This window comes from Condylura cristata, unplaced genomic scaffold, assembly GCF_000260355.1.
Source record: "Condylura cristata isolate star-nosed mole 26May11 unplaced genomic scaffold, ConCri1.0 scaffold00024, whole genome shotgun sequence".
In the NCBI taxonomy this organism is placed as follows: domain Eukaryota; kingdom Metazoa; phylum Chordata; class Mammalia; order Eulipotyphla; family Talpidae; genus Condylura; species Condylura cristata.
Window position 1 is genome coordinate 31,629,086 of NW_004567125.1, and position 25,718 is coordinate 31,654,803.

General features: G+C 48.0%; 2 protein-coding genes across 3 annotated transcripts in view; both read right to left on the minus strand.

Moving 5' to 3' along the window:
- Positions 1 to 19,899, minus strand: part of AP1M1 (adaptor-related protein complex 1, mu 1 subunit) — a 25,552-nt gene extending 5,653 nt beyond the window's left edge. Inside the window, exons 1-9 of one of the 2 annotated variants that reach the window (XM_004688652.2) lie at positions 19,744 to 19,899; positions 13,950 to 14,106; positions 11,630 to 11,697; positions 9,382 to 9,512; positions 8,445 to 8,592; positions 7,295 to 7,330; positions 1,318 to 1,444; positions 474 to 616; positions 124 to 195 (exon numbers count right to left, since the gene is read on the minus strand). In XM_004688652.2, the coding sequence (XP_004688709.1) occupies positions 124 to 195; positions 474 to 616; positions 1,318 to 1,444; positions 7,295 to 7,330; positions 8,445 to 8,592; positions 9,382 to 9,512; positions 11,630 to 11,697; positions 13,950 to 14,106; positions 19,744 to 19,785 (924 nt within the window). In that variant the 5' untranslated portion in view covers positions 19,786 to 19,899. The remainder of the gene's footprint in view (positions 1 to 123; positions 196 to 473; positions 617 to 1,317; positions 1,445 to 7,294; positions 7,331 to 8,444; positions 8,593 to 9,381; positions 9,513 to 11,629; positions 11,698 to 13,949; positions 14,107 to 19,743) is intronic. The other variant, XM_004688653.2, reaches the window with a different exon arrangement.
- A 1,297-nt stretch (positions 19,900 to 21,196) lies between these two features.
- Positions 21,197 to 24,272, minus strand: FAM32A (family with sequence similarity 32, member A). The gene is made up of 4 exons (XM_004688655.2): positions 24,158 to 24,272; positions 23,904 to 24,045; positions 22,488 to 22,541; positions 21,197 to 22,208 (listed from the first exon to the last, which is right to left on the minus strand). The coding sequence occupies exons 1-4, from the start codon at positions 24,229 to 24,231 to the stop codon at positions 22,140 to 22,142; spliced, it is 339 nt and encodes a 112-aa protein (XP_004688712.1). The 5' UTR covers positions 24,232 to 24,272; the 3' UTR covers positions 21,197 to 22,139.
- Between the last annotated feature and the right edge of the window lie 1,446 nt (positions 24,273 to 25,718).

Sequence of the window (25,718 nt, forward strand, 5' to 3'; positions counted from 1 at the left end):
CCCCCCTCCCAAAGTCCTGGATAGGCCAGAGACACCAGAATGTCCTCTCCAGGCAGGTGTTGGCGTGCGCCCCCACCGCTACGTCCACGCAGCTCGGGGGACACGACAGCAGGCTGCACACACCTTGATCATGTACTCAATGCGGCTGTGGGAATGCTTTTCAATCACGGACTCGATCCATATCAATGGCTTGACCTGTAGGGGACAGCGAAGATGGGGTCTCTCGTTTTTTCCTCAAAGCCCTATATCACAGAGGGGAAAGTGAGGCCCTGTGCACTGCTGCCTGGATGCGGCAGAGCGCAAAGCCTAAACCAGCAGGGAAGCGCCAAGGGCATTTGAGGGGTGCAGGATGAGAGACGGTTGTGGCCCTAGGCCTCACCTGGAGGTCAGAGACTCACCCTGAACCAGGACAGCGCTCACCTACAGGGAGGAGGCAGACGCCTACCAGGAGGAACTGCTCAGGGGGCACTCACGTGGGTGTTGAGGCGGTAAGACATGAGCTCAAACTCGCCATCGGGCGGGATGAAGGAGATGGTGCGGTCGTTCTCAAAGCGCGAGAGCCGCACGCACTGGTGGAACTTCACATCCTCCAGCTCCACCGACTTGCTTTTGCCACCTAAAGGGGAGGGGTAGGAAGGGCAGATCCCAATCTGTGAGAACATCAGGAGCGGGGCTGCAAGACAACGACTCCTCCGACACCTTGGGGTCCCCGTCACATCCTCACACGGGGCACGTGCTCAGGGTCCCACTGCTGTGGCCCGAGAGCCGAGCTGGTTGGCACAAGCCCAGCCAGCACTGCTGCTCAGGATATGGCATCCTGGGGGTCCTGCTTGGCTGTGGGAATGCTTTTCAATCACAGACTCGATCCATATCAATGGCTGTTGGGAAATGGCTGCCCTTCTGGGTCCCAGAGGCCCTCACTGTCAGGTGGGTGTAACTGTGTGACGTCTCTGGCCCAGCTTGCAAAAGTGGAGTCCTAGCAGTCCTGGGCCCCTCACGCCTCTCTGCTCCCTGCACTGCCACAGAAGTGCCACAGGAAATGCCACATCCAGGCCAGCTGGTCAGAGTCTGAACACGGCCCAGCCCCTATGGCTGAGGCCCACCCTGGGTTCTGACTGCCCAGGTTCTGACTTTGGGCTTTTACTCCCAGTCTTCAGTTTCTGCTGATGTTATTTTTCATAGTTGTCGTGTAAGCAACGTGAAAACCTTTCTCCAATTGCTTATGACCATGTTTGCCCAGGTAGGTGGACACCCCTAAGCGCTCTTCGGAGGGGTGAGGCCCTCTGCCCACAGGCACGGTGCTGCCTGGATACTCACGGCCTGTGTTGTCGAAGAGGACCTTGTCGTTGAGGCCCAGGCGCAGCTCGGGCATGCCTGAGAGGAAGACCCGCATCTTGATGGAGCCCACGATCTCGCTGCGCAGGACATTGCCATTGGCACTGACCTGGGGGTGGTGGAGCAGGCATGAGGGGAGGCCCTTTGACCAGCCTACTGTGCTTGTGACCCTCCTGGACACTCCTAGTCTCCTGATGCCCATCTCACCCTCCCCGGAGACTGGGGCGCCTCACCTCCCTCCCAGCTGGCCTTTATGCCAAGGTCAGTGAGGCAGACACTGTGGGCCACACCCCCAGGTCTCAGCTTCACTGGGCTCCTCCCTCCTACACTGGGCCTGGAAGCCCTGTGTGGGGTCCCTCACATACCACTCTCTCTGAGGAGCCCCCAGACTATGGGGCTCCTCCATGTCCCTGAGGTTGTGTGCCTGCCTCCCGGTGGGGACGAATGCTTCAGAGGCTGCTCATCTGCCAGGTCGGGCCCTCTCGGAGCAGACCAGAACGGCTTCTCTCAAGAGCTCTTTCTCCAGTGGGGCCTGAGAAGCACCTGCCACACATTCCCTAAAGTTTGTTAAAGATGAACTTTCTGGGCCTTTGCCCCTCTCTGCTCCCCAGGGTTGCCCTGAAGTCTGATAACCACTGATCCCCATTTATCTAAACACATCGTCATGGTGTTGACATTGACCTTGTGCCGGTCGCTGCTTCCAGCAACTGTGTATGGCAGGGCTTGCCTTGGGATCTGTATCTCATGCAAGATGGCTGCATCTGAGAGTGTCATTATAAATCACATAGGGGACAGGCAAGCCCCAAGACTGTGCTACAGAGGTGCTGGCCAAGCTCATGCTAATGTTGGGGAGGGCATGGGTTTCTTGCTTCTGTGAAGCAGCAGAACAATCTGTTTTATCTTTGACTTGAGTGTCCAGAAAGCACTATTTGGTTACAGGAAAGCCTACACACATTAGGGAAGAGGGGACTGAAGCTCCAGTGAGTGGCTGACGCCAGAGATAGGCATAGAAAGGGGCAGGGAGGGTCCTGCAGGTTCTGCCGACACTTCCATCACTCTTGTCCCTCTGGCTACTCTAGTTCTCCCCGTCCCACAGTGCACAGCCGCTGCCTGCCCCTCTCCCCCTTGTCAGTCCGTGTCTCTGTGCCTCCTATGGAGGCTCTCAAGGCATGGTCTGACTGGCTGGCACTCCCACTGCCTGTATGCACAGGCCCTCCATGCTCTTGCCAGCAGTGACTGCCTCAGACCCCCTTTTCTGATGGGTTGGTTGTCTACCCTTTTGGGAGACAAGACTCCATGGCCTTCTGTAACTGACCATGGAAGGTCACCAACACTGGAAAGTTAAGGACATAGAGCGAAGAGTTTGCAGCCCACAGGCTAATCTTGGCCCTGCAGGCAGAGGCAGGAGCAGTTGGCGTTTTCAGTCAAAGAGTGACCAGTGGCCCAGAGCCGGTGCTTCCCCAGGGCGGGAACAGAAGAGATGTTTGCTAAATGATCAACTGCTCAAGTCCTCCACTGCTTCCAGACTCCAGAATCTGGAGGCTTATGTGGACTTTGGTGCCAGCTCTGCAGTCAGACTAAGGGACATGCTGTTCTCACATGCCTGGCACGTCCATGCCTGCCTTGTGTGAGCCCAGGTAGGGGAGACCAGTTTGCCTTTGGGCACAGCTGTGCGCATGGATGCCCTGAACTTTTAGTGCTTCTCACAAAGCTGTTTACAAGTTATTCTCCTGGATTTGCTATCCCAATGACATACCAGAGCCATGTTCTGGGCTCAGTAAACAATTCAGATGCTCAGTAAACAATTCAGATAAAGGGAAACTAGTCTAAGACCACTGGCTCACCTGGTGACTTAAAAGCGGTAAGGCAAAAAACACTGAGTCCAGTGAGAGCTCCTTTTGGAAAAGCACCATGTCTAAGAAATCCTGCCCAGGGAAAGGAGATGCCCAAATTCATGCAGGAATAAACTGTGAAATGGACACAACTTAGTGCCCAATGTCCCAGACATCAGGAAATGAGGCAAACCCTGCTGTGGAGGTAGGTAGGATGGAGTAGCCTATACCTGGCCTTTCTGCTACTGAATACAATCAAGGGACCTGGGCAGGATTCATGGGGCAGATATCAGAAGACTGGGAAGCATAGGCAGTGGGTCTAGGGCCAATGGGCTGAGCAATGCCCTCCCCACAAGGAAGTGCTGAAGAAACTGGAAGTGGAAATATGGACTGGGTGCAGAGAGTAGGCTGCCCCAGTTCTAGGGCCAGAAGTCCAGGCACTTAGAGGGAGTATGGGAAGCCCCTCATTTCCTCCTTTTTTTTTTGTTCTCTCACTAGGCCACAGGCAATGTAACTGCTGTCCTGAGAGGATGGGGAAAACCCAGGATTTGAGTCCAAATACAGACAATTATGACAGAAGGGGGATCTGGAGCCCCAAGCTTTGGGTCATAGAAACAATAAGGGAAGCCCCTAGGGAACCAGAAAGTGCCAGGAAGATAGCAGTGAGTGAAGAGTTCAGGGAAGTAACCCTCTAAAACTGTTGCTGCCTTGAGAATGCTCTAGAACTTGGTATGCATGGGTATGATCTTAATTATCATGCCAAAGGCTTTGACAACCAAACTGTCCCATCCCAGGTAACCACAGGGCAGGGCCCACTCAGGACAGACTCAAATAGCAAATGGCACGAAAGCTCTGAAAACTGAACTGAATTCATGGCCCACAGATTGGGGGTTGGAACTTGTGGTCTGACTTTCACCAGGTCGCTGTAAGCTAAAACACAAATGTTTTCCATGTAATTTGAGTTAAGATCTAAAATCTTATAATGTAATGTCAAAAAGGTCTAGGACACAAGCTAAAATTACTCAGCCTTCAGAGAACCACGAAAATTTCAGCTCAAAAGGAAAATATAATCAGTCGATGCCAATACTGACACAGAGGTGGGATTATCTGACAAAGATATTAAATAGATGTGAGAAATATTGCAAATACTCTCGCAACAAATGTTAAAATAGAACAGATAATGATAAAAAGAATCAAAAACAAATTTTAGAAATGAAAAATATAGTAACAGAACTTAAAAACTTACTAGTTGGGCTCAAGAACAGAGGGGAGAGAACATAAAAAGGTTTCGTGAGCTTAAAAGCAAAGCAATGAAAAACCCAGGATTTGAGTCCAAATTTAAGGAGAGAGGAAGAAAGAAAAGTGAACAGTCTCAGGGATCCATACATAATAACAAATGGTCTAAAATTCATGTTGCCGGAGACCATAAGAGAAGAGAGAGCGAGTGAAAAGATGACAATATAGTTGAAGAAACAATGACTGCAAATGTCCCAAGTTTGGTGAGGACATAAACCTATAGACTGAAGAAGCCTAACAAATCCCAAACAGATACCCGTAACTAGATAAATCATAATAACAAAAGACAATGCCAAAGTCCTAAGCACAGAGAAAAACAACATAGAGGAATGAGAATTTAAGTGTTTCTCATCAGAAACCACAGATCCCCAAAGGAAATGACATGTCTTTAAGGTGTTAAAAGAAAATTGTCAATCCAGAATTTACTATTTCCTTCAGGAATAAAGTGAAGTAAAAACATTCTTAAATGAAGAAAAATCAAAGTAATTTGCAGCTGGTAGCTGTGTTTTAGAAAAATTGTGAAAAGAAGCTTTTCTGATGGAAGAGAAATGATACCAAAGGGAAACGTGGGAAGTCAGAAATAAAGGACCAGCAACACAAACGGTAAGTATCCTGGGTAAACACAGTAGATTTTTGTCCTCCAGAGTTCTTTAAAGCATGTTAAAACAATAAAAATTTGGAAGCAAAGATTTAATACTGCCTGCTAGAGTTTTTCAATGTATATAACAGTAGATGAATATATAGGACAACGATAAAGGAATGATAGTTTCTAAAGTAGTAAAATGATGAAGATAGTGTGTATTTTATCACAAGGATTTAAAAAACTATGCAAAGAGAGTCTCAAATCACCATGAAAAAAACTATATGGGAAACTAGAAATGTTTAAATAGCGCACAGAAAAATCAGAAAAGGAAAACAAAAAAATGTAAAACAGATGGGGAAAAAACAATGAAAGTAAAGCTTAATCCCAGCAAAATAATAGTTACAGTAAATATAAGGAACCTAAATAGCAATTAAAAGATAGCGATGACCAGGATGGATTAAAAAAATTGCCCTATTTTTTTGTTGTCTGCAAGAAATTCATGCCAAATATGACATAGGTAGGTTAAAAGTAAAAGTATTTTTATAAAATAGACAAACTATATAAACACTAATCAAAATAATTCTGGAAAGACAGTATTGATGGAAATATAGATTTCATAGGAAAATAATTACCAGGGATAAAGAGGGACCTTATATAATGATAAAAGGGTTAATACATCCCAGAAAGCATAAAAATGTGTTTGTGCCAAAAAGCAAGGATTCTAAGTACGTGAAACAAAGACATGGACAAATTCACAATGATACTAGAGATTTTATCATTCCTCTGTCAGTAATACATACAAGTAGAGACAAAAAACAAACAAAAAAAAACCTGGCAAAAATTGCTAGAAAATCTGAGCAAAACCATCCACTAACTGAATTTAATTGCTATTTACAGAACATCCACCCAATGCAGCAGAATATACATATTGTTTTTCCAAGTGCACATGGACCATTTATTATGACAGTCAGTATTCTGGGCCATTAAAATAAGCCTCAACAAACTTTAAAGAACTGACATTATCCAATGTACTCTCATATTTTAATGGAGTTCAATAAAAAATTAATAACAGATGTAAAAATAAACTTTGTAATAAAAAATTAATAACAAAAAAAAAAACAAACAGAAACAATCTGTACACATTTAGAAATTAAACAGTGTACTTTTATTACATTAACCCATGGGTCAAAAAGGAAGTCTCAAGGGGAAAAACGAAAAGTACCTCGAATAAAAGTAAAAATCCAGCATATCAGTGTGGGATGCAGCTAGCACAGTTTAGAGAGAAATTATATAGCAGTAAAATGTTTATATTAGAAAAGGAGTTAAGATTCCCCCTTAAGAAACCCAAGTCAAAGAGAAGGAAATACTAGAGAGAGGAGCAGAAATCTGAAACCAGAAAAACCAGTGAAATCAAAAGCTGCTTCTTCATAAGTATCAGTAGAAGAAGCTTTCACATTATTGACAAAATAAAGACAACATAAATGACCACAATGATCATATCAAGAATGAGAAAGAGAAAGGGGACAGAAGTATTCACTTTTAAGATATTAAAAAGATAGATTATGAAAGCCTACACTCAGAAGTATAGTCTTCTAAAAAACAATGCTGGAACACCTACAAACATCTGTGCTAATAAAAGAAAAAAATCAAGGAGAAAGAAAAAAATCATGGCATGTGCAAAAAAATGAACATATATAATCTTATATACTTTATAGGACTTAGGGTTTGCTGATGAATTCTCAGACATGGCATCAAAAGCATAATAATAAATTAAATAAATAACTGGACTTTATGAAAATGAAAAGCCTTTGTATTTTTATAAATAATACTTTTAATAAAGACAAGTGATAGATTATGAGAAAATATTTATGTAGGTGACAGAACCACACATCTGACAAAACACTTATATTCAGAATATATATAGAATTTTTAAAAACTCAACAGTCAGAAAACAAACAATCCAATTTAAAATGCTCAGAGACACAAAGAGACACTTCTCCAAAGAGGGTATATGAACGGCAAAGCAGCACATGAAGAGATGTTCAACATCATAAGCCACTAGGGAAATGCAAATTAAAGCCATGAGTAGACACCACTACATACCTATTAAGATGGCAAAAATAAAAATACTGATCAAGGATGGGGAGCAACTGCAGCTCTCATCCATTGTTGGTGAAAATGCAAAAATGGGGAAGCCACTTTGGAAAGACAGTTTGGCAGTTTCTTATAAAGATAAACATACACTTACCGCATGACCCAGCAATCCCACTCCTGGGTATCTGCCCTAGAGAAATGAAAACTTCTGTCCACACATAAACCTGTACACGCAATGTTTATAGCAACTCTATTTATAATTGCCAAACGCTGGAAACAACTCAAATGTCCTTCAATGGGTAAATGAAAAAAGTGGTTCAAAATATAAAATACATATAAATAAATATCAGAAAGAAACTTTTTGATACACATAACAAGTTGGATGAATGTCCAAAGCATTATGCTGAGTGAAAGAAACTGGACTTGAAATGTTACAAACTCTATGATTCCATTCATTCAACAGTGTCAAAAAGACAAACTGTAGTGGCGGAGACTAAGTCAGTGGTTGCCAGGACAGGGAGAAGGACGCAATGACAAAGAGGCAGCGCAAGGGCGGCTTTAAGGTAATGCAGTTGTCTGTGTCCTGGTTATGATAATGGAGTGCAGAAGTGGAATGAAACTCATAAAAAAAAAGACCAATTTTACTTTAATAAAAAAGCAACCAAAAGCCAAACATAAAACAGTAAAAAACATGAAACAACGAACTCTCCCACAACCCCAAAATAAAAACCCAAAACAAACTGCAAGAGAACATCTTAGGCTCGCTTTCATAGAAAATCAGCATACATTTTTATATCTTCAGAATGATGTCCTAAAGGAACTTGAGTCCATCTTTCTGATTACAGAATCCTTAGCTTTCTAAGTTTAGAACTGTAGAGAAGCTGCTCTCCCTCCAAATTATTTATTCAGTTATGTACTTTTTCCTTACCAGCATCCCTCTTATATTTCCTGTTCTTTCTCCCTCTTAATCTCAGTCCCTTGCAGTGTTTACTACTGTCCACTGGTTTTTGTAAATATTTTATTTATCCAATTATTCACTATGTAAATGTCCAGAGTTTGCCAATGTCTTTAGCTTTCTAACTTTACACATTGCTTTGGTTTTCTTCCTCTTTTTTACAACACACAAGCATTGATTCTAAATAAGAACAAACACAAATGAAGTTTCAATGAGTGGTCCAAACTGCATCCTGTTATTTGCTATCATTTAAAACCTACATATTTTTCAGGACTTTGGTAGCTTTAAAAACCTACTCGCTATGCTTTCTATCATGAAAAGACAAACCCAGAAAGGAAAGGAAGCCTACCAAGAGGTTGACGGACTCAATGACGTCCAGGAACACCTCATTCTTCCGGTACTTGATGCCCTCGGACCGCCAGGACACTGCGTTGGTGACAGTAGCTGGGGGCCGGGGAGCCCCAGTTTCCAGCTTGTGGCCTTCTTGAGTGATGTACCTGGGGAAGCCACACTCAGAGTTAAGGGACCCAACATTAGCAGTCTTAAAAACAGACCCTCGCTGCAGCACTCCAGAAAACGCTGACTTTAGTTCCCTCCAAGGTTATTTAATGTAAGAATAGCTTATAATTAAAAAAAAAAAAAAAGTCAACAGATTCAAATGACAATGAGCACAAAGCACCCATTTTAACAGCCAAGAAGCATTGCGGGCACAGGCTTCTCCTCTGTGGGACATGCAGAGGGGAACCCCAGGGATGTAACCTAGTGACCCTGGTCCCATTTGGGGAGACATAAGCCAGTTATGTAGCTTCTGAGTGTCCCTTTGCGCCCTCATAAGAAAGGAAGAGCAGTCCCGTTGGGGCCTGCCTACTGTCTCCTAGTGAACTGAGTGCATGTAACTTGCTCCCCCGAGCCTGAGATTCCAAGGAAGTGCTAAAGTACATACGCTGTTATTTGAAAATGGGATTACAGCGAAGGAAGATTTATTCTCACCACCTCATTTATGACAGCAAAAACAAAGGCAGGTGACTCCCTGACAAGGAGGCATTGGGTGCATCAGTGTGAAAGGAAGCTAAAGACCCAGCCACACGGAGATGCTCAGATATGCAAGGATGTCACGTGGAGAAGCACCCTAAACACGCAACTCATTGAACATTCACTCAGCAAACACCCACATGAGCTGGAGATGGGTGGGACCACCACATAAATAAATGTTTGCTTCTGTTTCCATTGCTGATGACAGCAGTATTGTGACATGCCAGGTCTGCCCCCATGCCACCCACACTCACTCCTGCAGGATTTTGCTGTCAGTGGTCTGGGGGTAGCCAAAGTCCATGAGCTCATCCAGCAGCTCGTAGATGATGACAAAATTGTCTCGGATACTCTCTTCCTCCAGCTCCTTGAAGTATTCAGAGAATACCTGGGGTGGTGGAGAGCAGAAGACAGAGGGAAGGGGTGTGGAGGGGTGAGTTCTGCATAAACTTATTTGCCCTCATGCCCTAAGGCCTCACACTGCCTCTATCCATTCCTGGGCTGGGTGATAGGCTGAGGGCAAGGCCCTGGATGGGGGATGTGGCGCCTGTGAGTAGATACCAGGCTGGGGGCATGGCAGCGTCTTCTGGATTTAGGTCAAAAGCCCTGCATCTGCTCCCTGCCGAACATGCCCATGCCTGGGGTACCTCCAAGCTTCCCTTTAAACCAGACTGTAATTGTCAGCCTGTGCCTGTGAGTTAGGGGTGATGAGGAAAGGGGCAATAGTCCACAGGGTCAAGACAAGGGTCCTCTTCTGGTTCCTCTAAGCTGCCAGCCTGTACTGCTGTGCTCGCGGATACATCTTTCCATTTCCTTTTTTTTCTTTTAAAGATTTATTTATTTAGGCCCTTCCTGGTGGCGGAGCGGGTTAAAGCACAGCACTAAGAAGCTAAAGCCACTTCTGCATGAGTTCGATTCCCGCCTGCCCTGGAGGTGACCACATGGCGTGGCAGACCTCTCCTGACCCGCCTGCTGCTCCCCTCAGCAGTGTACTTCCTCGATCTGCCCGTTCTGCTCCCCACTCTGTCTCCGGTGGTCTTTTGCCACTCCTGAGTCTCTGGCCTGTACCCCAGTTCTGTATGCACAAATAAATCTTTAAAAAGAAAAAAGATTATTTATGCATACAGAGCTGGGATACAGGCCAGAGGTGCAGGGGCAGTGAGAGGATTCACCAGAGACAGAGTGGGGAGCAGAACAGGCATTTTGATGAAGTACACTGCTGAGGGGAGCAGCAAGTGAGACAGGAGAGGTTTGCCCTGCCATGTGGGTCACCTCCCGGGCCTGGGGATTGAACTCGGACTGAAGTGACTGTGGCCAGTTTGCAGTGCTGTGCTTTAACCTGCTGCACCACCAGGGAGGGCCCCCACATATTTCTATTTCAACAGAAAATCGGAGGGTCAAAGAAGGAACATGAAGGAGATTTGCAGGAGGTGCCAGAGGCAGCACTGGTAGGTGCTCTTTCATCGGCACAAACACTGAAGGACGGTCACCAAAACAGAAAGGAAACGCTCAGCGCCCAGGGAGGACAGCCTTCCTCTCTGCTCTGCTCTCCTCTGCACTACAGGCCGCTGCCCGCCCCTGCTCTGAAATCTCAGGCCGCAATGCCAGGACTTGAGTGGAGGGTTACTCCTTAGCCACATCAGAGCCTCCCGGAGGGATGCACTGCTCTCCTGCCAATATCCTCGATGCCCAATCAACCTGTCTCCACCGAGACTGGCACAGGTGGCTCCAGAGCCAGCTGCTTGTGGGATCACCAAGGGATGGAAGCTATCCTAGGTCCACCCTGGCTTTCTAGGTCCCATCCCACTGTCTTCAAGTCACAGTCCTGCTGCAGCCAGCCTACTCTCTCTTCCAGAAGCCTGCAATAGCTTCCTCATGGACTCCCTGCTGCTTTCCACTTTTCCCTCTAGGGAGCAGTCTGAGACTGTCTTAACTCCAATCAGCCCTGGTCAGTCTCCTGCTTAAAGTCCTCCACGATCTGTTGTCAGACTTTGAACGAGACCTAAACTGCTCACTAGGCCGGGTGGGTTCCTCCCACACCACCCAATGTCTAGTCCCTCCTACCCCGCTGACTTCAGCCCCACTCTGCCCTGGGCACATTGGCCTCCCTGGTGTTCCTGACCGCTGCGTCACACGCGGCCCCAGCACCTTCCTCTCCTAGATGTCTCTCTATACGGGTCTCAGGCCTCTGTGCCTTTAAAGCCCCAAGACTCTGAGCAGAGCGTGGCTCCACGCTTTTCCTAGTAACCCCGCTCCCCGGCCTGACTCAGTTGCTCACCCTCCACGCTTCTAGAGCTGCCTGTGGTCCCACCTGCTTCTGCTCCTGCTCACTTTCTCCTCCTTACCCAGTAGAACTACTAATGCCTTAGAATCCTACTCTTTCCTCAGAGTCCTACTCTTTTCCACTCCTCCTTTCCTACAGCCCTCCAGTGGCCGGTCTAGGGAGCACAAAGCTGACCCTGGGTGCTGGGCCCCGGTGCCCTCCGAGCCCTGTGTGGGGCTTACCTGCACCACCTTGTAGAGGAAGGAGAACACCAAGGACACGCACGCATTCTTCTTAGAAGTGGCAACCACTGTATGGCAGCAGTTAAGGAGTTTCCAGAGCTAGGGTGTCCTCACCCATCAGGGCTCAGTGCCTCACCCACCAAAGCCACTGAACCAAGCCAGGCATAGGAGACGTGGCAGTTACCAGGCAGACGTGGCCAGAGACACAGCAGTTATCAGGTGGACGTGGTCCTGGGCCCCCTCACAGTGCAATCAGCACACAGAGGGGCAACGGGAGGCACGGAGCCCCCAACCTGGCTGCCTGAGGAGGTGATATCTGAACTAAGTTGAAGCCAGAATGGAGATGGGGAAGGTACTTCAGGTGGTTTACCATATCCCCTTGGGGAGATGTGTGTCACTGGGCAGTATAAAACCCAGACTCAATTGGCTTTCTACAAAGCTGATGGTCTGGGGCTGCGAGCCAGGGCCCATGCAGACCTTGACTCTGCTTGTAAGCCTTGATGCCTGAAACAAACCTCTGTAAGGAAGCCCCATTTCTTTCTCCTACTGGGGGAGAGGGGAGGAGGCTATGAGTGGATTCACCGGGTGACCAGAAACACTCTCCTGGTGTGGGAATGGATTTGACTCCAAGGGGTCAGCGTGTACCGGGCACTTCTGGTTCCTCTCTCCCTTGTGGCTGGAGGGGAGGCAGGGCTCAAGTCCCAAGAAAGCCACCTTCTTCACTGCAGGCCCTTGCACCCTGCCCTTTCCATTCATGACACACCCATGCCACCCAGCTCCAGAGCAGACCTCTGAGCTCCAGGAAGGAGATAGCAAGGTCTGGACTATGTCCACCTGGCTTCCCACTTCACCTTTTGACACAGCACAGGGGCCCAAAGGGGCACTGGCCTTCTCATGCCCATAAACTTTTTATGGAGGGCACCTGTGGCCCTCCAGGCCAGACCTTGGTGGAAAACCCTCACCAATCACAGAACTGGGAATGAGGACAGAGTGAGAGGGCATTCACTTAGGGAGGAGCCTTCGCTGTCTCCTCCCTGGCTCACCTGAGACATGGAGCCCTGGAAACTGGTCCCATAGAGCGGGGCTCACCCAGCCACTCCTCCTTATACTGGACAGCCAAGGCCCAGACCCGTAGTGGAGTCACAGACCGCCAGTGTCCTAGTTCTAGGTGCCAGCAGGGCTCTGCAGAGCAGCTCAGGCATAGCCAGGGAGTAGACAAGGGTCCTGGCTAGCACCTTCCCATGATGCACTGCATACAAGTTGGTAGGGATGGGTTAGTTTGGCAACTGCAACTTCTGAGCTGCCCGGAAATCAGAGCATGGGATTCTGCATTTGTAAAAGATTCCCTGGAGATGCTTTCACCCAAAGGCTGCCCACTTCCATTCCCCTTCTCCCCATAACACAGTCAGAACTACATTTTTCTGAGAACATGGGAAAGGGCTAGAACTCATGTCTGCTTGGAGCAATGCTCACACATCAGCTCAACTGACCCTAACGTCCTGCAGGAAGGGGCCTTTGCTCCTGAGAGTCAATGGGACAATGCAGACTTGGCTACCCAATTACTGCAGAAGACTGCAAATGGGGTTGCCCGCTGTAAGGCCAGGCCCCGCTTGCAAGTGGCCTGGGGCCAAATGCGTCTGCAGGGATAATGAAAACCATGGAATCACACCATGAAATCTCATGGGTGGAAAGTGGCTTAGTCAGGTGTCCACCTGGGCAGAAGGCAGGGGGCTTAGAGCTGTAGGCAGCTGTCTCCCCTTCTATGTCCCCCTCCCACTCCTTTCCAACATTCTCAGCCACTCCAATTCCTTGCAGTGTGGCCCCCACTCAGCCACCAAAGACCTTCAGAAAACGCAAAGCTGGTTGTGTTGCCTCTGCCTAAATCCTACAGGGCTTCATAACATATTTAAGGTATGAGACCCCCAGTTAACACGCTGCCTGCTGTTGGGCCTCCTTCCCACTCACACCCTCTCTTCAGTGCTCCACAGCCCTCTCACCGAAGCTACAGGAGCTTGTCCAGAGCCCCTGTGCCCACTCCTCTGGCTGGAGATGCTGGTCCCTTCAGACATCCATCTCTGCAGAGGGTGTTTTCCAGACCCCCGAGCCAGACAAAATCCTTGTCACACTCCATCACAGTGTCCTCTTGACCTGTCTCCTGGAAGCAGGGAAGTCGGGGATGACAGGGAACTGCCTGAAGGCCCCACTGTATCTGAGTCGACCCGCAATGAATGGATCAGGTGCCGGCAGGTCTTGACGCATATGGGTGCATGGAAATGCCGACATGGAACCCCCGGCCCCCAAGCCCCTGGCAGAGGGATACAATACAGGTTGTTGTGCTTGATCCACATGAAGCGGACGCCCCCATGCGCCAAGATGGGTGACAGCATCCCTTCCTCCTCCTTTTCCATCAGGATGGGCATAAAGTGTTCTACCTCCGACATGTCCACATCGCCACGGTAGTTCCGACAGATAAGCACCTGGTGGGGGGGGGAGGGGGGGAGAGAACATTGTAGCTTATTCTGAGGCTTCCAGACCTGTGCCTAGAGGTGCGGAGAAGACTTGCCTCTCTCCTGGCAATGCTCAGAACCCTGTCCAGCAAAGGCCATATTCAAAGCTGTTCCGATCTCCATCCCCAGGGTATTGCTTGAGGTGGGCGGCTCCCTGGCCAGGGATCAAGATGGCTTAATTTAAACACATCAGGTTCAAACAGCATCGAAGGCTCTGTAGATCTCGGATTTTCCTGCTCGGCTCTTCCCTGCTGCCTGCATCAGGTGTCCTTCCAAATGTCTGAATGTGAGTGTCCATATCTACCAGAGCTCCACGGCCTGAGAAGCCCTTCCTGGCCTCTCTCATAGCCTGAGGGCTGGATGTGCAGCTTCTGGAACACCTGTCTACTGCTGGTGGGGACATAAAATGGGACTACTGTGCAATGGTTTGGTAGGTTCTCAGAAAGTGAGACCTAGCTTACAACTGGCCATTCCTCAATAGGGTATTTGCACAGAAACCACATGTCCACAAGAAGAGTTATACATGGAGGTTCGCAGCAGCTTTATTTTCATCAGACCCAATGGGAGGAAACCCCAATGTATTTCGACAGATGAAGGAGACATGTACTGTGGCTGCTCACACCAGAGAGCACTCCTCAGCAGTGACAAGGAGCCAGGACTGGACCAGGCAGCAGCATGGGAGGAGCTCAGGACCACTGGGCCAAGAGAAAGAACCAGACAGGGGAGCATGTCCTGCAAGATTCCACTTACACAAAATCCTCAAATCTTAGGCGATGGTGACAGAAAATGCACAAATGGCTGCTTGGAGATGGGCTAGACACAGGTTGCAAGGAAGGTGTGAGAGAATGTGTGTGCTGGCTTCTCTGATAGACCCAACAGCTGAACTCATCATACTGCCCGTCAAATCAGTGGTTTTATTACTTGTTCATATAGCGCTTTCAATTCAGGAATAAAGGGGTGTCGAAAGCTGCTAAAACTGCCCTCCCACTGCACTGCTGGTGGGAATGCAAACTAGTACAACCACTATGGAAAACTGTTTGGAGGTTCCTCAAACTGCTAAACATGGAGCTTCCCTACGATCCAGCAATCCTACTCCTGGGTATCTACCCAAAAGACACAAAAACACTGATTGAAAAAAGATACCTGTACCCCCATGTTTATTGCTGCTTTATTTACAATTGGAAAAACATGGAAGCAGCCCAAATGCCCAAAAGTAGATGACTGGATTAAGTAGATGTGCTACATATATACAATGGAATATTACTCAGCAACCAAAAAGAGAAACACATGTCTTTTGCAGCAACTTGGATGGAACTGGAAAAGATCACGCTTAGTGAGATAAGCCAGAAAGAGAAAGAAAAATACCGGATGGTTTCACTCATAGCAGGAGTTTAATGGACCAGGCAAGAAAATAACAAAAATAATGAACAACCATATACTAGAGATATTTTGCAGGGGTGGAGAGGGGGGGGGGGGGGGGAAGGAAATGCATGGGATTATGGTGATGGCACACGGGTGACTTGGTGATGGAAAACCCATGGGGATTACAATTGAGATGGGAAAAATGTACAAAATGATGTAAAAATAAACTTTTGTAAAATAATAAAAAAAAACATAACAAAAAAAAAAACAACAACAACAAAATAACTGCCCTCCCATGTGATCCAGCAGCTCCACCCCTACATATCTACCTAAGGACACAAAAATATTCAGTGCAAAGAACACCTGCACCCCTATGTTTATGCAGCATTATTTATAATAGGTAAGCTATGGAAACAATTCAAATGCCCCAAAATAGATGACAGGATCAAGAATATGTTGTATGTATATTACTCAGCAATCAAATAGATAAACTCATGCCATTTGCAGCAACATGAATGGAGATGGGAAAGATCATGCTCAGTGAAATAAGCCAGAAAGAAAAAGAAAAATACATATAGGAGGAAAGTAGGGGATCCAAATAAAGGATCAGGAAAAAATAAGTAATAACAATAAAGTAAAAATCAAAGGGCAAATGTAAACCAGAGACATTCTTCAGGGGGGAGGAGGGAGCTGGATCAAAACAGGGGAGGGAAGAGCACACGGGACTATGGTGATGGTGCAAGGGTGAATTGGTGCTGGGAATTTCACGGGACTACACCTGAGATGATAATGTATACATTGTAAAAAATGAAAAATGATGTAAAAAAATATAAAATAACAACAAAAAGAAAAAAAAAAAAAGGCGGGAGGGGTGCTGAGCTTTGCCAGCCTGGGTAAGGTTCTGTTTGAAGCTGCTGCAGCTCTTGGGGACCCATGAGGATAGCAAGCAGGAGGACTTAGTCACTGACATGACCAACCTGGGAATCTCCTGCTCAGAACCTGTAGCTTCATGAAAGACGGTGTCTCTCTTGTTTCATATCAGGAGAGAGAAAGAGAGAACCTCCCTTTCCTAATTCTCTGTGGAAGGGCCCTGTGCCCTTGTCCTGCTGAGGCTCTTTGGCACCCAGGACTCGACAGGTGTGCTCACGGGTCCTGGCCTGCCCGGCTTGGGGGATTCCTGTGTTCCCTCTGAGCTCCTCACAGGAATATATACTGCTTCATAAACCCTGGCCACAAGGTACATCTATTATTTTTATAGCACAGCTATTCTTGCCCTAAGAGGTCTTCTCTCCTCACTCTGGTTGAGAGATCACATCATGTCCCATCCACTCCCAACCTATTTACTTTCATTACCCACATCACCAATCCATGAAATATGTATTTGTATCCTCATTTATTTTTTGAGGCTTCTAATAGGAACTAACATCTCTTGTGAGTTGTGAACAATTCTGCATTATTCATGGCTGTGTCCTAACACAGCCCGGCTCATACAGTTTAGTTAAGTGTGTGTGCAGTGGGCATGGGGGTGAGAGGAAAGAAAGGGAGGATCATGCCCAGGTAACTGATTTGGGTGGCTGGACAGATGGCAGTGTCACTGAGATGGAAAGAGCAGATTTGGAGTGGCAAGGAGCTCCTTCTGGAAAATGTAAGTCTGTGGTGTCTGCGGAACCCCACGGTATCCTGGAGGTCAGTGGAGGTCCAGAGAAGGGCTCTGGACTTGGAAATATCCTGCCTGGGTGAGGGACAGTGCTGGAGGTGGGCCTGAGCCTGCGCCTGAGGTGCCAATAGGCCAGGAGTGGGTGGGCAGTGAGCGAAATGGGCACAAAACTGATGACCTAGAGAACAGAGGGGTCAGATGGGAGCAGTGTGAGAATGGTATCTGACGCTGTGGAGAAGCTAGAAAGACAAGGGTGAAGAGGCACGCACAGCGGGCTTGCTATAGCTGAGTGAGGCCACAGTGGTTTTCTTGGTGACCCGCAGCGCTGGTTGGCAGACATATAGTCATGAATTTCTTGATGTGCCATTACTTGTTTTTGATTAAATGCAGACTTTGCCAGAGGCAAACTCTTCAAACATGAAGTCTGTGGGAGTGGAGTAACAACGGCACCACGGCTGCTGCTGACAGCAGGCAGCTTCCTGAAAGGCAGGTTTGATCATGCTTCTCCCACATGCCCGTCTCCTTCCAGTGGGTCCTCCTGGAATTAAAGTGACCCCTGATGTCCCCGCTCTTGTCTGGACACCCTCAACACCTCCAACCCTCCGGGTGCCATCCTCCAGAATTTCAGGACTTTCTGCCTGCTTGCGAATCCTAGCAGGAGGCCCTACACCTCTTGTGCCCATTGCAATACCTCCTTGTCTACCTGCCATCTGGTGCCACCTGGTCACCTTCCCAGCTCTAACATCTCTCTCTTCCAAGAATACTTTCGCAACCACCTCTTCTTTTACCAGCCCAAACAGGTTGGGCAATTGCATTAGCTGGGGTGTTGTCCAGGCCCTGGTGGCTAGCTAGCACCGGCCATCTGGATCAGTTTCAAAGCCTCGCCCTGTAGACCCTGAGGTGCATGGGGGCTAGCATGGACTGTGGGTGAGCCATGGCTGGTGCTGAGCCACCCCATATTTCGGCTCATCTAAATTCACACACTGATGCCCTCAAAGTCTCCTTGCACTAGAGAGGAAAGGCTCAGAGAAAGCATGTTCAAGGTCACACAGCAAAGATGACTCTGGGGCTCAGCCTCACACTCATGGTGAGATGGTTAGCGCTGGGCTTGGGGTATGCTTGGTGCGCATGGAATGTTTGCAAAGGAACAAATGATCTGATACCGGCAGACTGCTGGGATTTCTGGGATACAGTGGCCAGGGCAGAAACAAGAACACACGAGAACTCAGGAAGCACTGCCCACCCAGCGCCTGGCGTACCTTCTGTCCTTCCTTGCCTCTAAGAAGGCTGGGGAAGGAAGTCCAGCCCTGGACGTAACTACCTATTGACTTTGGAAGGCATCCAAGGCAAGCAACCCACTCAAGAACTCTAGGAGAGAGTAGGGGGTGGACAGTGGGCAGCCACCTCACCTCTTAACTCCCCACTGCTTCTAGCTAACGCCTGCCTGCCACATTTCTCTCATGCTGGACTTAATACTGTTTGTCCCATTCTTGCTGTTCTCAGCTGCAAGAGGCCAGAAATCATGGTGGGATGGACTCAGGTTGAAGGACTCTGAGATTTTTCCTTTAAGAAGTTTTCTTAGATACCCCTGGGAGAAACACCTGGCTCCTCCTTAGGTCTAACTCCTTCTTCACGTCTTAGCCTGATTTGTCACACCCATCCAGGAAGCCCTTCCGGAACCCTCAAGATGGGACTGGTTCTCCCCATTATATCCTCACTGCTCTGCCATTGCAATTTTTGTATTGTTGAGATCAGTGTCCCTGGCCCCCACCAGATTGCTAATTCCAGAGGAGAGACACTGACTTGAACTCTACTCATTTAAGGGGTCCCAAGGTTTAGCACCCTGCCTGGCATTGGTGGGTACCCTTAAATACAAATTGGATGAACAAATGATTCTGGGTTAAACTAGACCTGCCATTCCTCTGACAGTGTGTGACATTCAGGAGGTGGCATCACCTCTTCTTACCTCAGTTTCTTCTTGTGTAAGATGGCGCTACCCTGATCTCACACCTTGACCACCTAACCCTTGTAACTCAATGTCACCATGAACGTTAGGAAATACCTATGGGGACTGGCACAAAGAACTCGCCTGATAAAACTGAGAGGGTGGAACCAGCCCGAGGACACACTGTCCCCCAACACCTGATACGCCTAGCCACCTTTAGCCAAGGGTCGCCAAATCCTTCGGGGTGTCCCGCCGGGTTTCCAAGCCGGCAACGGCCCGTTCTCTCTACCGACACGGCTTTCCGGGTGACCCACCCAGGCCTGAGCCCCCAGCCCACCAGGGCAAGGTGGACATGCGGCCAGTTACCTGGCAACGGCAGCGACCCACGGGGTACTTAGCAACAGGGCGAGGCTGGAGAACCCAAGCCCCTGATTGGCTACCTAGCAATAGGGCGCGACTCGTACCCGAGATCCCGACTGGTTATCCAGCAACCGGGTAGAGCCCTCAGGTAAGGCCGACCAGTCTTGGGGCCTAACACCAGCCCGGGTGTTATTGGCTGACTACCTAGCAACAGGGTGGGTCTCCGTCGGGCTAGGCCCCCGTCGGTTGCTTGGCAACGGGGAGGGTGTGACGATCTCCTTACCTTGCCCTTCAGGTCCAGCACATAGACGGCACTGGCTGACATGGCGGTTGCAGCAGGCCTCGGCGGTAGCCGAGGGCGGCGGCGACAACCAGGTCTGCCGATCGTTGAGCAAAGCCCAGCGCTCCCCGCGACACTTCCGGTCGGGTGCTTCCCGCGGACCGTTATGTCCGGCCGGGGAGGAGCTGCCAAGAGCGCGCAGGCGCACGATGGAGTGCGCTCGGACGCAATTCGTCCAATGCGAGCTTGTTTCCCTCCCACTTCCCGCCTCCAGCAACCCGGAAGTAAAGCTCAGAGAAGCCTGGCGGGCTGAAGCGGTGCCTTTTCTAGCTAACACTGCGGGGCGACCAAGTCAGGGCATCTGGACACCCCCTCCTGTGGGCCGATTTATTTGCGAGCTCTCGGTTGTGGGGCACATCTGGGGCCCAGAAGCTCATTCTGGTGGGAAGCCTAGGAAACAAATAGGCTATCACCAACTGTGATAAACTGTGGGAGGATGATGTAGTGGCTGCCCGTAAAGATTTGAATGGCAGCAAAGTCTTAGCAGTGTTTTACCTGTCTACCTGTCAAGTGTCATTGTTAGTGAACAAATCTGCCTGCTTATTGCCTGGGTAATACAAATTGTGATCCTTGGCTTGTCAGTTCAGTTCTATCTCCCATGTGTTTATACATTTGGGCCGTGCAGAAATGCCACTGAACCATCACAGTGCCTGGGGGATCCCAGCCTTGTGTTGCCAGGACCATTTACCCAGGCAGCCTTCCTTTCATCTTTCCTTCTCTACCATCACGTGGTTTTTTGAACAAGTTTTTTTTCAACTTTATATGCTTTTTTTTTTTTAAAGATTTATTTATTTATGCTTATAGAACTGGGGTATAGGCCAAGGGTGTGGTGGGTGAGAGGACTCCCCAGAGAGAGTGGGGAGCAGAACAGGCAGCTTGATGAAGTACACTGCTGAGGGGAGCAGCGGGTGAGACAGAGGAGGTCTGCAACGCCATGATCAAACTCATGCTGCAGTGGCTTCAGAGAGCTTAACCTGCTGCACCACCAGGAAAAGCCCTCTAAGCTCTTTTGAGGGTACAAGTATAAAAATCCAGACAAAACTGGAATATTTAAAGGCTACTAATACTGGTCTGGAGTAATTCTTGCACCACGTTACACATGAAGAACTGGGATTATCTTATACCACACCAATGCTAGCTTTTTACAGAAACACATCCCACTCAGACCCAGTTGCTACTTAGAAAGGCCAGAATGTGGCCTCACCACAATGACATAGTATATTATCCTTCATAAGTGGTTGAAAACCACAGGTGGAAACACATCTAATACTTTCCAAATTAAGGGTGAAGTGTCACTTTGCAGTATGCAGACTTTTCATGTGTGATAAATCTAAAAGTTTTATATTGCTAGTGATAACTAAACAGCTGATAATCAAGACACTCAGACATATTTAATAATTAGCTTTTGCTTTATTCTGCAGTTCACATGACAGCACCAAATCCACCATTTGGCTTTTCTCATCAGACTTTTTCTTTCCATGTTTTTCCCACAGGGGTGTGCAGTTCCATCCTCACTGGGTATACATAAACCCTTAAAGGTCCTGGCACTCCAGCACCAGAACCTGGGTTTACCAACACTTTACCTGTACCCATGTCTGTCTGTGCTCTTACCTGGCCCTGTCCCCAGAGTCCTCAGGCCAGAAACACCAAACAGGCTCCATGTTCTATGCCAATTCTGAGCAATTACAGGTTGAGGTCCCTGCTTGGAGTTCAGGGTTCACAGTAGTGGGGCATACATCTTTTGGATTACATCACAACGCTGTGCACAACTAGCAATGTCTACCACATATACTCAGAAAGGGGGTAATGGAGAAGAGAAAGCTGTCTCCTAGGCTATGTTGTCTCAGTGAGGATGACATGAAGCTGCAAGTGGATTTCTCAGGGCCTGGAAGAACAGCATCTATCCTACGGTAGAAGGAATACGGAAGGCCCTGCAAGACTCCAAGAGGTCTGCACGTTTTGAGCCTTGAGGACTGAGCTCCTTAGAGTCAGTTTCCTCCAGACAAAGATAGCTGGCTGGCTGTTGACAAAGAGTTAGATACACTGGGGGTTAAAAAAGCCTCCCATAGCATTTACACAGAAATGATTCCGGATAAGCTTTCAGGGATTTCCAGTCCAAACTAAAAAGGCTTATCTTCTCTTTGCTATTTTAAGAAACCAAAATAGAGTGAAAGGGCAATCTCACTTTAATTTGAGTTCTAGAATGCAGGCACACTGCTTTGAAAAGCACTGTCTCAGCAAAAGATGAAAGGGTATGTGTACGATATTCCTAGAAAACATCAAAGGCACCAAACGTAACCCCTTCTGCTCAATGGTGTTCCACAATCAGGGCTGGAAGGCTACTTCGTCCAGCTGACTTTGGGAATGTCATAGTGCTCTGTCAGTGTGTCCAGGTGTCTGTTGAAGTCCTGGGAAAGGCGAGGAGAAAGACCCTGTCAGCACAGACCCAAGCAGTGCACTGAAAACCTGCTACAGTGCCATCCCCACATCCCACCTCTCCTCAAAGCCACCCTGCAAAGTTTATAGATATCCAATCTCTGGGTTATCTCTGCAACAATGAAGAGGAGATTTCCCCTCCATAGGTAGCTACTGCCTTCCCTGCTACCACCCTCACTAGTTCCTCTGCCTGGCTCCATGTCTTTAGGACCTGCTGGGGTGTTCAGGGTCCCTTAAGGCACATGGCTTACCTCCACTCTCTGCTTGTGGGTTTTGGATGCTTTCTTCAGGATCCTTTCCATTTGCTGAAAAGGAATGAAAGGTTAGTCCATATGCTTGTGCAGCCAGCGTAAGATTAAAAATGGGGGCCCTGGCTAGCCTAGCTCTCACACTTAAGATGTGTACCTTGTCTTTCCCTCAGCTCCACGTGGGCTGGTCTAATAGGGATGCCCAATCAGTCTTGGTTCCAGTGGCAAGAAACAAACCAGTACCAAGTGAGCATGGCTGAACATGCTGGGAGCTTACTATAACACCTAGGGTATGTAGTACACTCTACTGTTGTATAGGTGGGTCTTTGCTAACCAAAGTTTTATTCAGTGACATTTGACTTTACCAGTCACCACTAGTCTCTCTCCCACTCACCCTTACTCCAGCAGTAAAATACTAACTCGGCTTCTGTAACCTCAGAAAAGGGACTTTAAGCGCATTCACTGTTAAAACCTGTAAGGCAGGGCCTAGTCCCACTTTGCACATGAAGAAACTGATGTGTGAGAGGCCAGCCAACTCACCCAGGGAATACCATCACCAAATGGCAGAAGCAGGGTGGAACCCAGGTTTGTTTTTGCCTCACCATTTTTTTGGGTTAAACTGACTTAAGCCTGGAAGTAATGTTTGTTTTTCTTGATGTCACTGGGCAAATCACCCAGATTAGGGTAATGGTTTCTCAGTGGGCACTATTGACATTCAGGGTCAGATTACTCTTTGCTTGAGGGGAGGGGAAGTATTTTAAGATGTTCTCAAACCACTAGATACCTCAAACTATGATAGACAAAATGTCTTCTTATGGGTGGAGATGGGGAATAAACAGTTGAGAATCACTGTCCTAGATTACATCCCCAACCTTATTTATCCTATGCTAACTTCCACCTCACACTGCCCAAACTAAGTGCTTAATATTACAGGCGATTACATATTAAAGTTTTAAAATACAACATACTTCAATCTACTAGTCATTACAGAAACAGACTTTGTGGTGATTTACATCAAGAAGCCTAACTATTTAATGTCAACAACCAACTTCAACTGAGCATCCACTTCTTGATGGACCTAAGTTTTTACTTTATCCTAAGTCCCCCACTCTTAGGAGAGTGCACCATCCTGACCCCTACAGAAGATGAGACAAAGAGAGTGCTGGTATCCCAGGCCAGTATCCAGCTCTGGTTTTCTTTCAACACGAGCTCTAGGTTCCCCCTCGGCAAGTCCACTGGATGAAGGCGCATCCCCAGATATGGAAGACTCCTTCCTCGCTCATGCAACATCTTCAACCCAAAATTAAGGTTCCCTCGGACCGCCAGCCCACCCCCTCCGTGAGTCCCGGACTGATCAGCTTCGAGTCTCCGGAACGCCCCCACCCCCACCCGGGAGACACGGGCTCCCGACTGTCTCACCCGTTTCTCCTGCATTTTCTCAAAGGCTGCCTGGGCCGGGGTTCGTTTGTCCAGACCGCGCCGCTTCTCCTCTTCGTTCTTTTTGCTCGTTCCCATTGCTTCCAGGATCTTCGCCTTGTCTTTATCCTTCTTTTTCTTTTTCCTGGAAGGCGAGATGAGAAGGGAAGAGAGAAGGCGATAGCAGATAAGTGGGCAAGAAGAGTACGGGACCTAACTGGACAGATGAGAAGGTTCTTCACGTTGTCAGCACTCACCTCTTGGTCACGCCGAGGTCTGCGACTCCTTTCAACTTCAGAGGCCCTTTTTGGACCTGTTCGTAAGCTGCCATAGTGCCTGTGGACGGTTCTAGGCGAACTGACACACTTCCTGTTTGAGTAGCGATGTCCTCCCAAAGGCCCGCCTCACTTCGTCTTGATTGGCTGAGCTGGGAGATGCGCGTGCGCCCTTGATAGCGAGAGCCTGCCACACTTCCGGGTGGCTGGTCCGTTCCCTTCCGTTAGGCCTGTCTCCTGCCACATTTCCGGTTTGACAGCCTGTTCCGGGTTTCTCAACCCGTTTGCCACCAAAGCTGGTGAACTGTGTGTGAGAAATTTGTGTGTTGTTGAATGTTTTGAGTGAATTTGAGTGTCCTCTTTTATTGCCGTATTTTGAGCATTCAGTGGACAACAACTTAGTTTATAAACATAATCAGTATTTATTAGATGTTCAGGTTTTTTGTAAACGATACTACAATATGAAATATATCAGTGCTACTAGAATTAAAATATTAATTCTATATTAATAATTTAAGTATATTGAAATATATTTTATTGAGATACAGTTTTTCAACATCAAAAGGCACTAATTTTTTTTTTTAAGATTTATTTATGTGTACAGAACTGGGGTACAGGCCAGAGGCAGGCCAGAGGCAGGCCAGAGGCAGGCCAGAGGCGCCCAGATGGTGAGAGGATTCACCAGAGACAGAACGGGGAGCAGAACAGGCAGATTGATGAAGTACACTGCTGAGGGGAGCAGCAGGTGGGTCAGGAGAGGTCAGATGTGGGTTCACCTCGGGGCAGGTGGGTATGGAACTCATGCTGAAGTGGCTGTGGCTTCTTAGTGCTGTGCTTTATTTAACCCGCTGCGCCACCAGTTAGGGCACCAAGGTACCAGTGTTAATTGTATCATTTGATGAACAGAGATGGAGGAAAAGAATAGAATACCTGGAGATTAATACAAGGTTAAAACCTGACTCATGCAAGGACATGGGGGCAGAAGTAACTAACATGACCATTAATCCATTCATAGAGACTCCTGTATCTCCCCAAGAGAAAAGAACTATATCAGGGCAGTCTCTGCACTGGCTCAGGGCAGCAGTCCTCTGCCCACCAGTGACCTGTACCAACCTGGGACTTCTTTCCACGTACTCTCTTCCTCTGCAGGGCAGCAGCTTCCTGCCTGCCCATGACCTGTACCATGCCGGGACTTCTCTGCACTGACATCCCTCAGTGGAGGCAGCTCTCCTCAGGCCGCCAGCCTGCAACCATGCAGGGACAAAATTGCATTTTGATTATTTTCAGCACCAAAGTGTGTGTATGCCAACATCTATATATCAGTGTGATACTCTTTATTTCTGCACTCAACTCGTCGTTTAACCAAATGTCTTGAAGCTCTTTAAAAGACACCTCCTCCTGATCTTCCTCAAAGTCTACGTGTTCTGTGATTGAGAGAAACCCTCCCAAATGATGATCAGCTATGCACACAAAGCTTGTCCAACTTTTGCAAGTGGCCTGAATCCAGAGCAGTGGAATTGCTGGATCCACCTGTAACTTAATT

Coding starts and splice junctions, on each gene's coding strand:
- FAM32A (XM_004688655.2), bottom strand. CDS start 24,231: ATGGCAGCTTACGAACAGGTCCAAAAAGGGCCTCTGAAGTTGAAAGGA. Junction 24,046..24,157: donor GACCTCGGCGTGACCAAGAG/GTGAGTGCTGAC, acceptor CTCGCCTTCCAG/GAAAAAGAAAAAGAAGGATA. Junction 22,542..23,903: donor AGAAAATGCAGGAGAAACGG/GTGAGACAGTCG, acceptor ATTCCTTTTCAG/CAAATGGAAAGGATCCTGAA.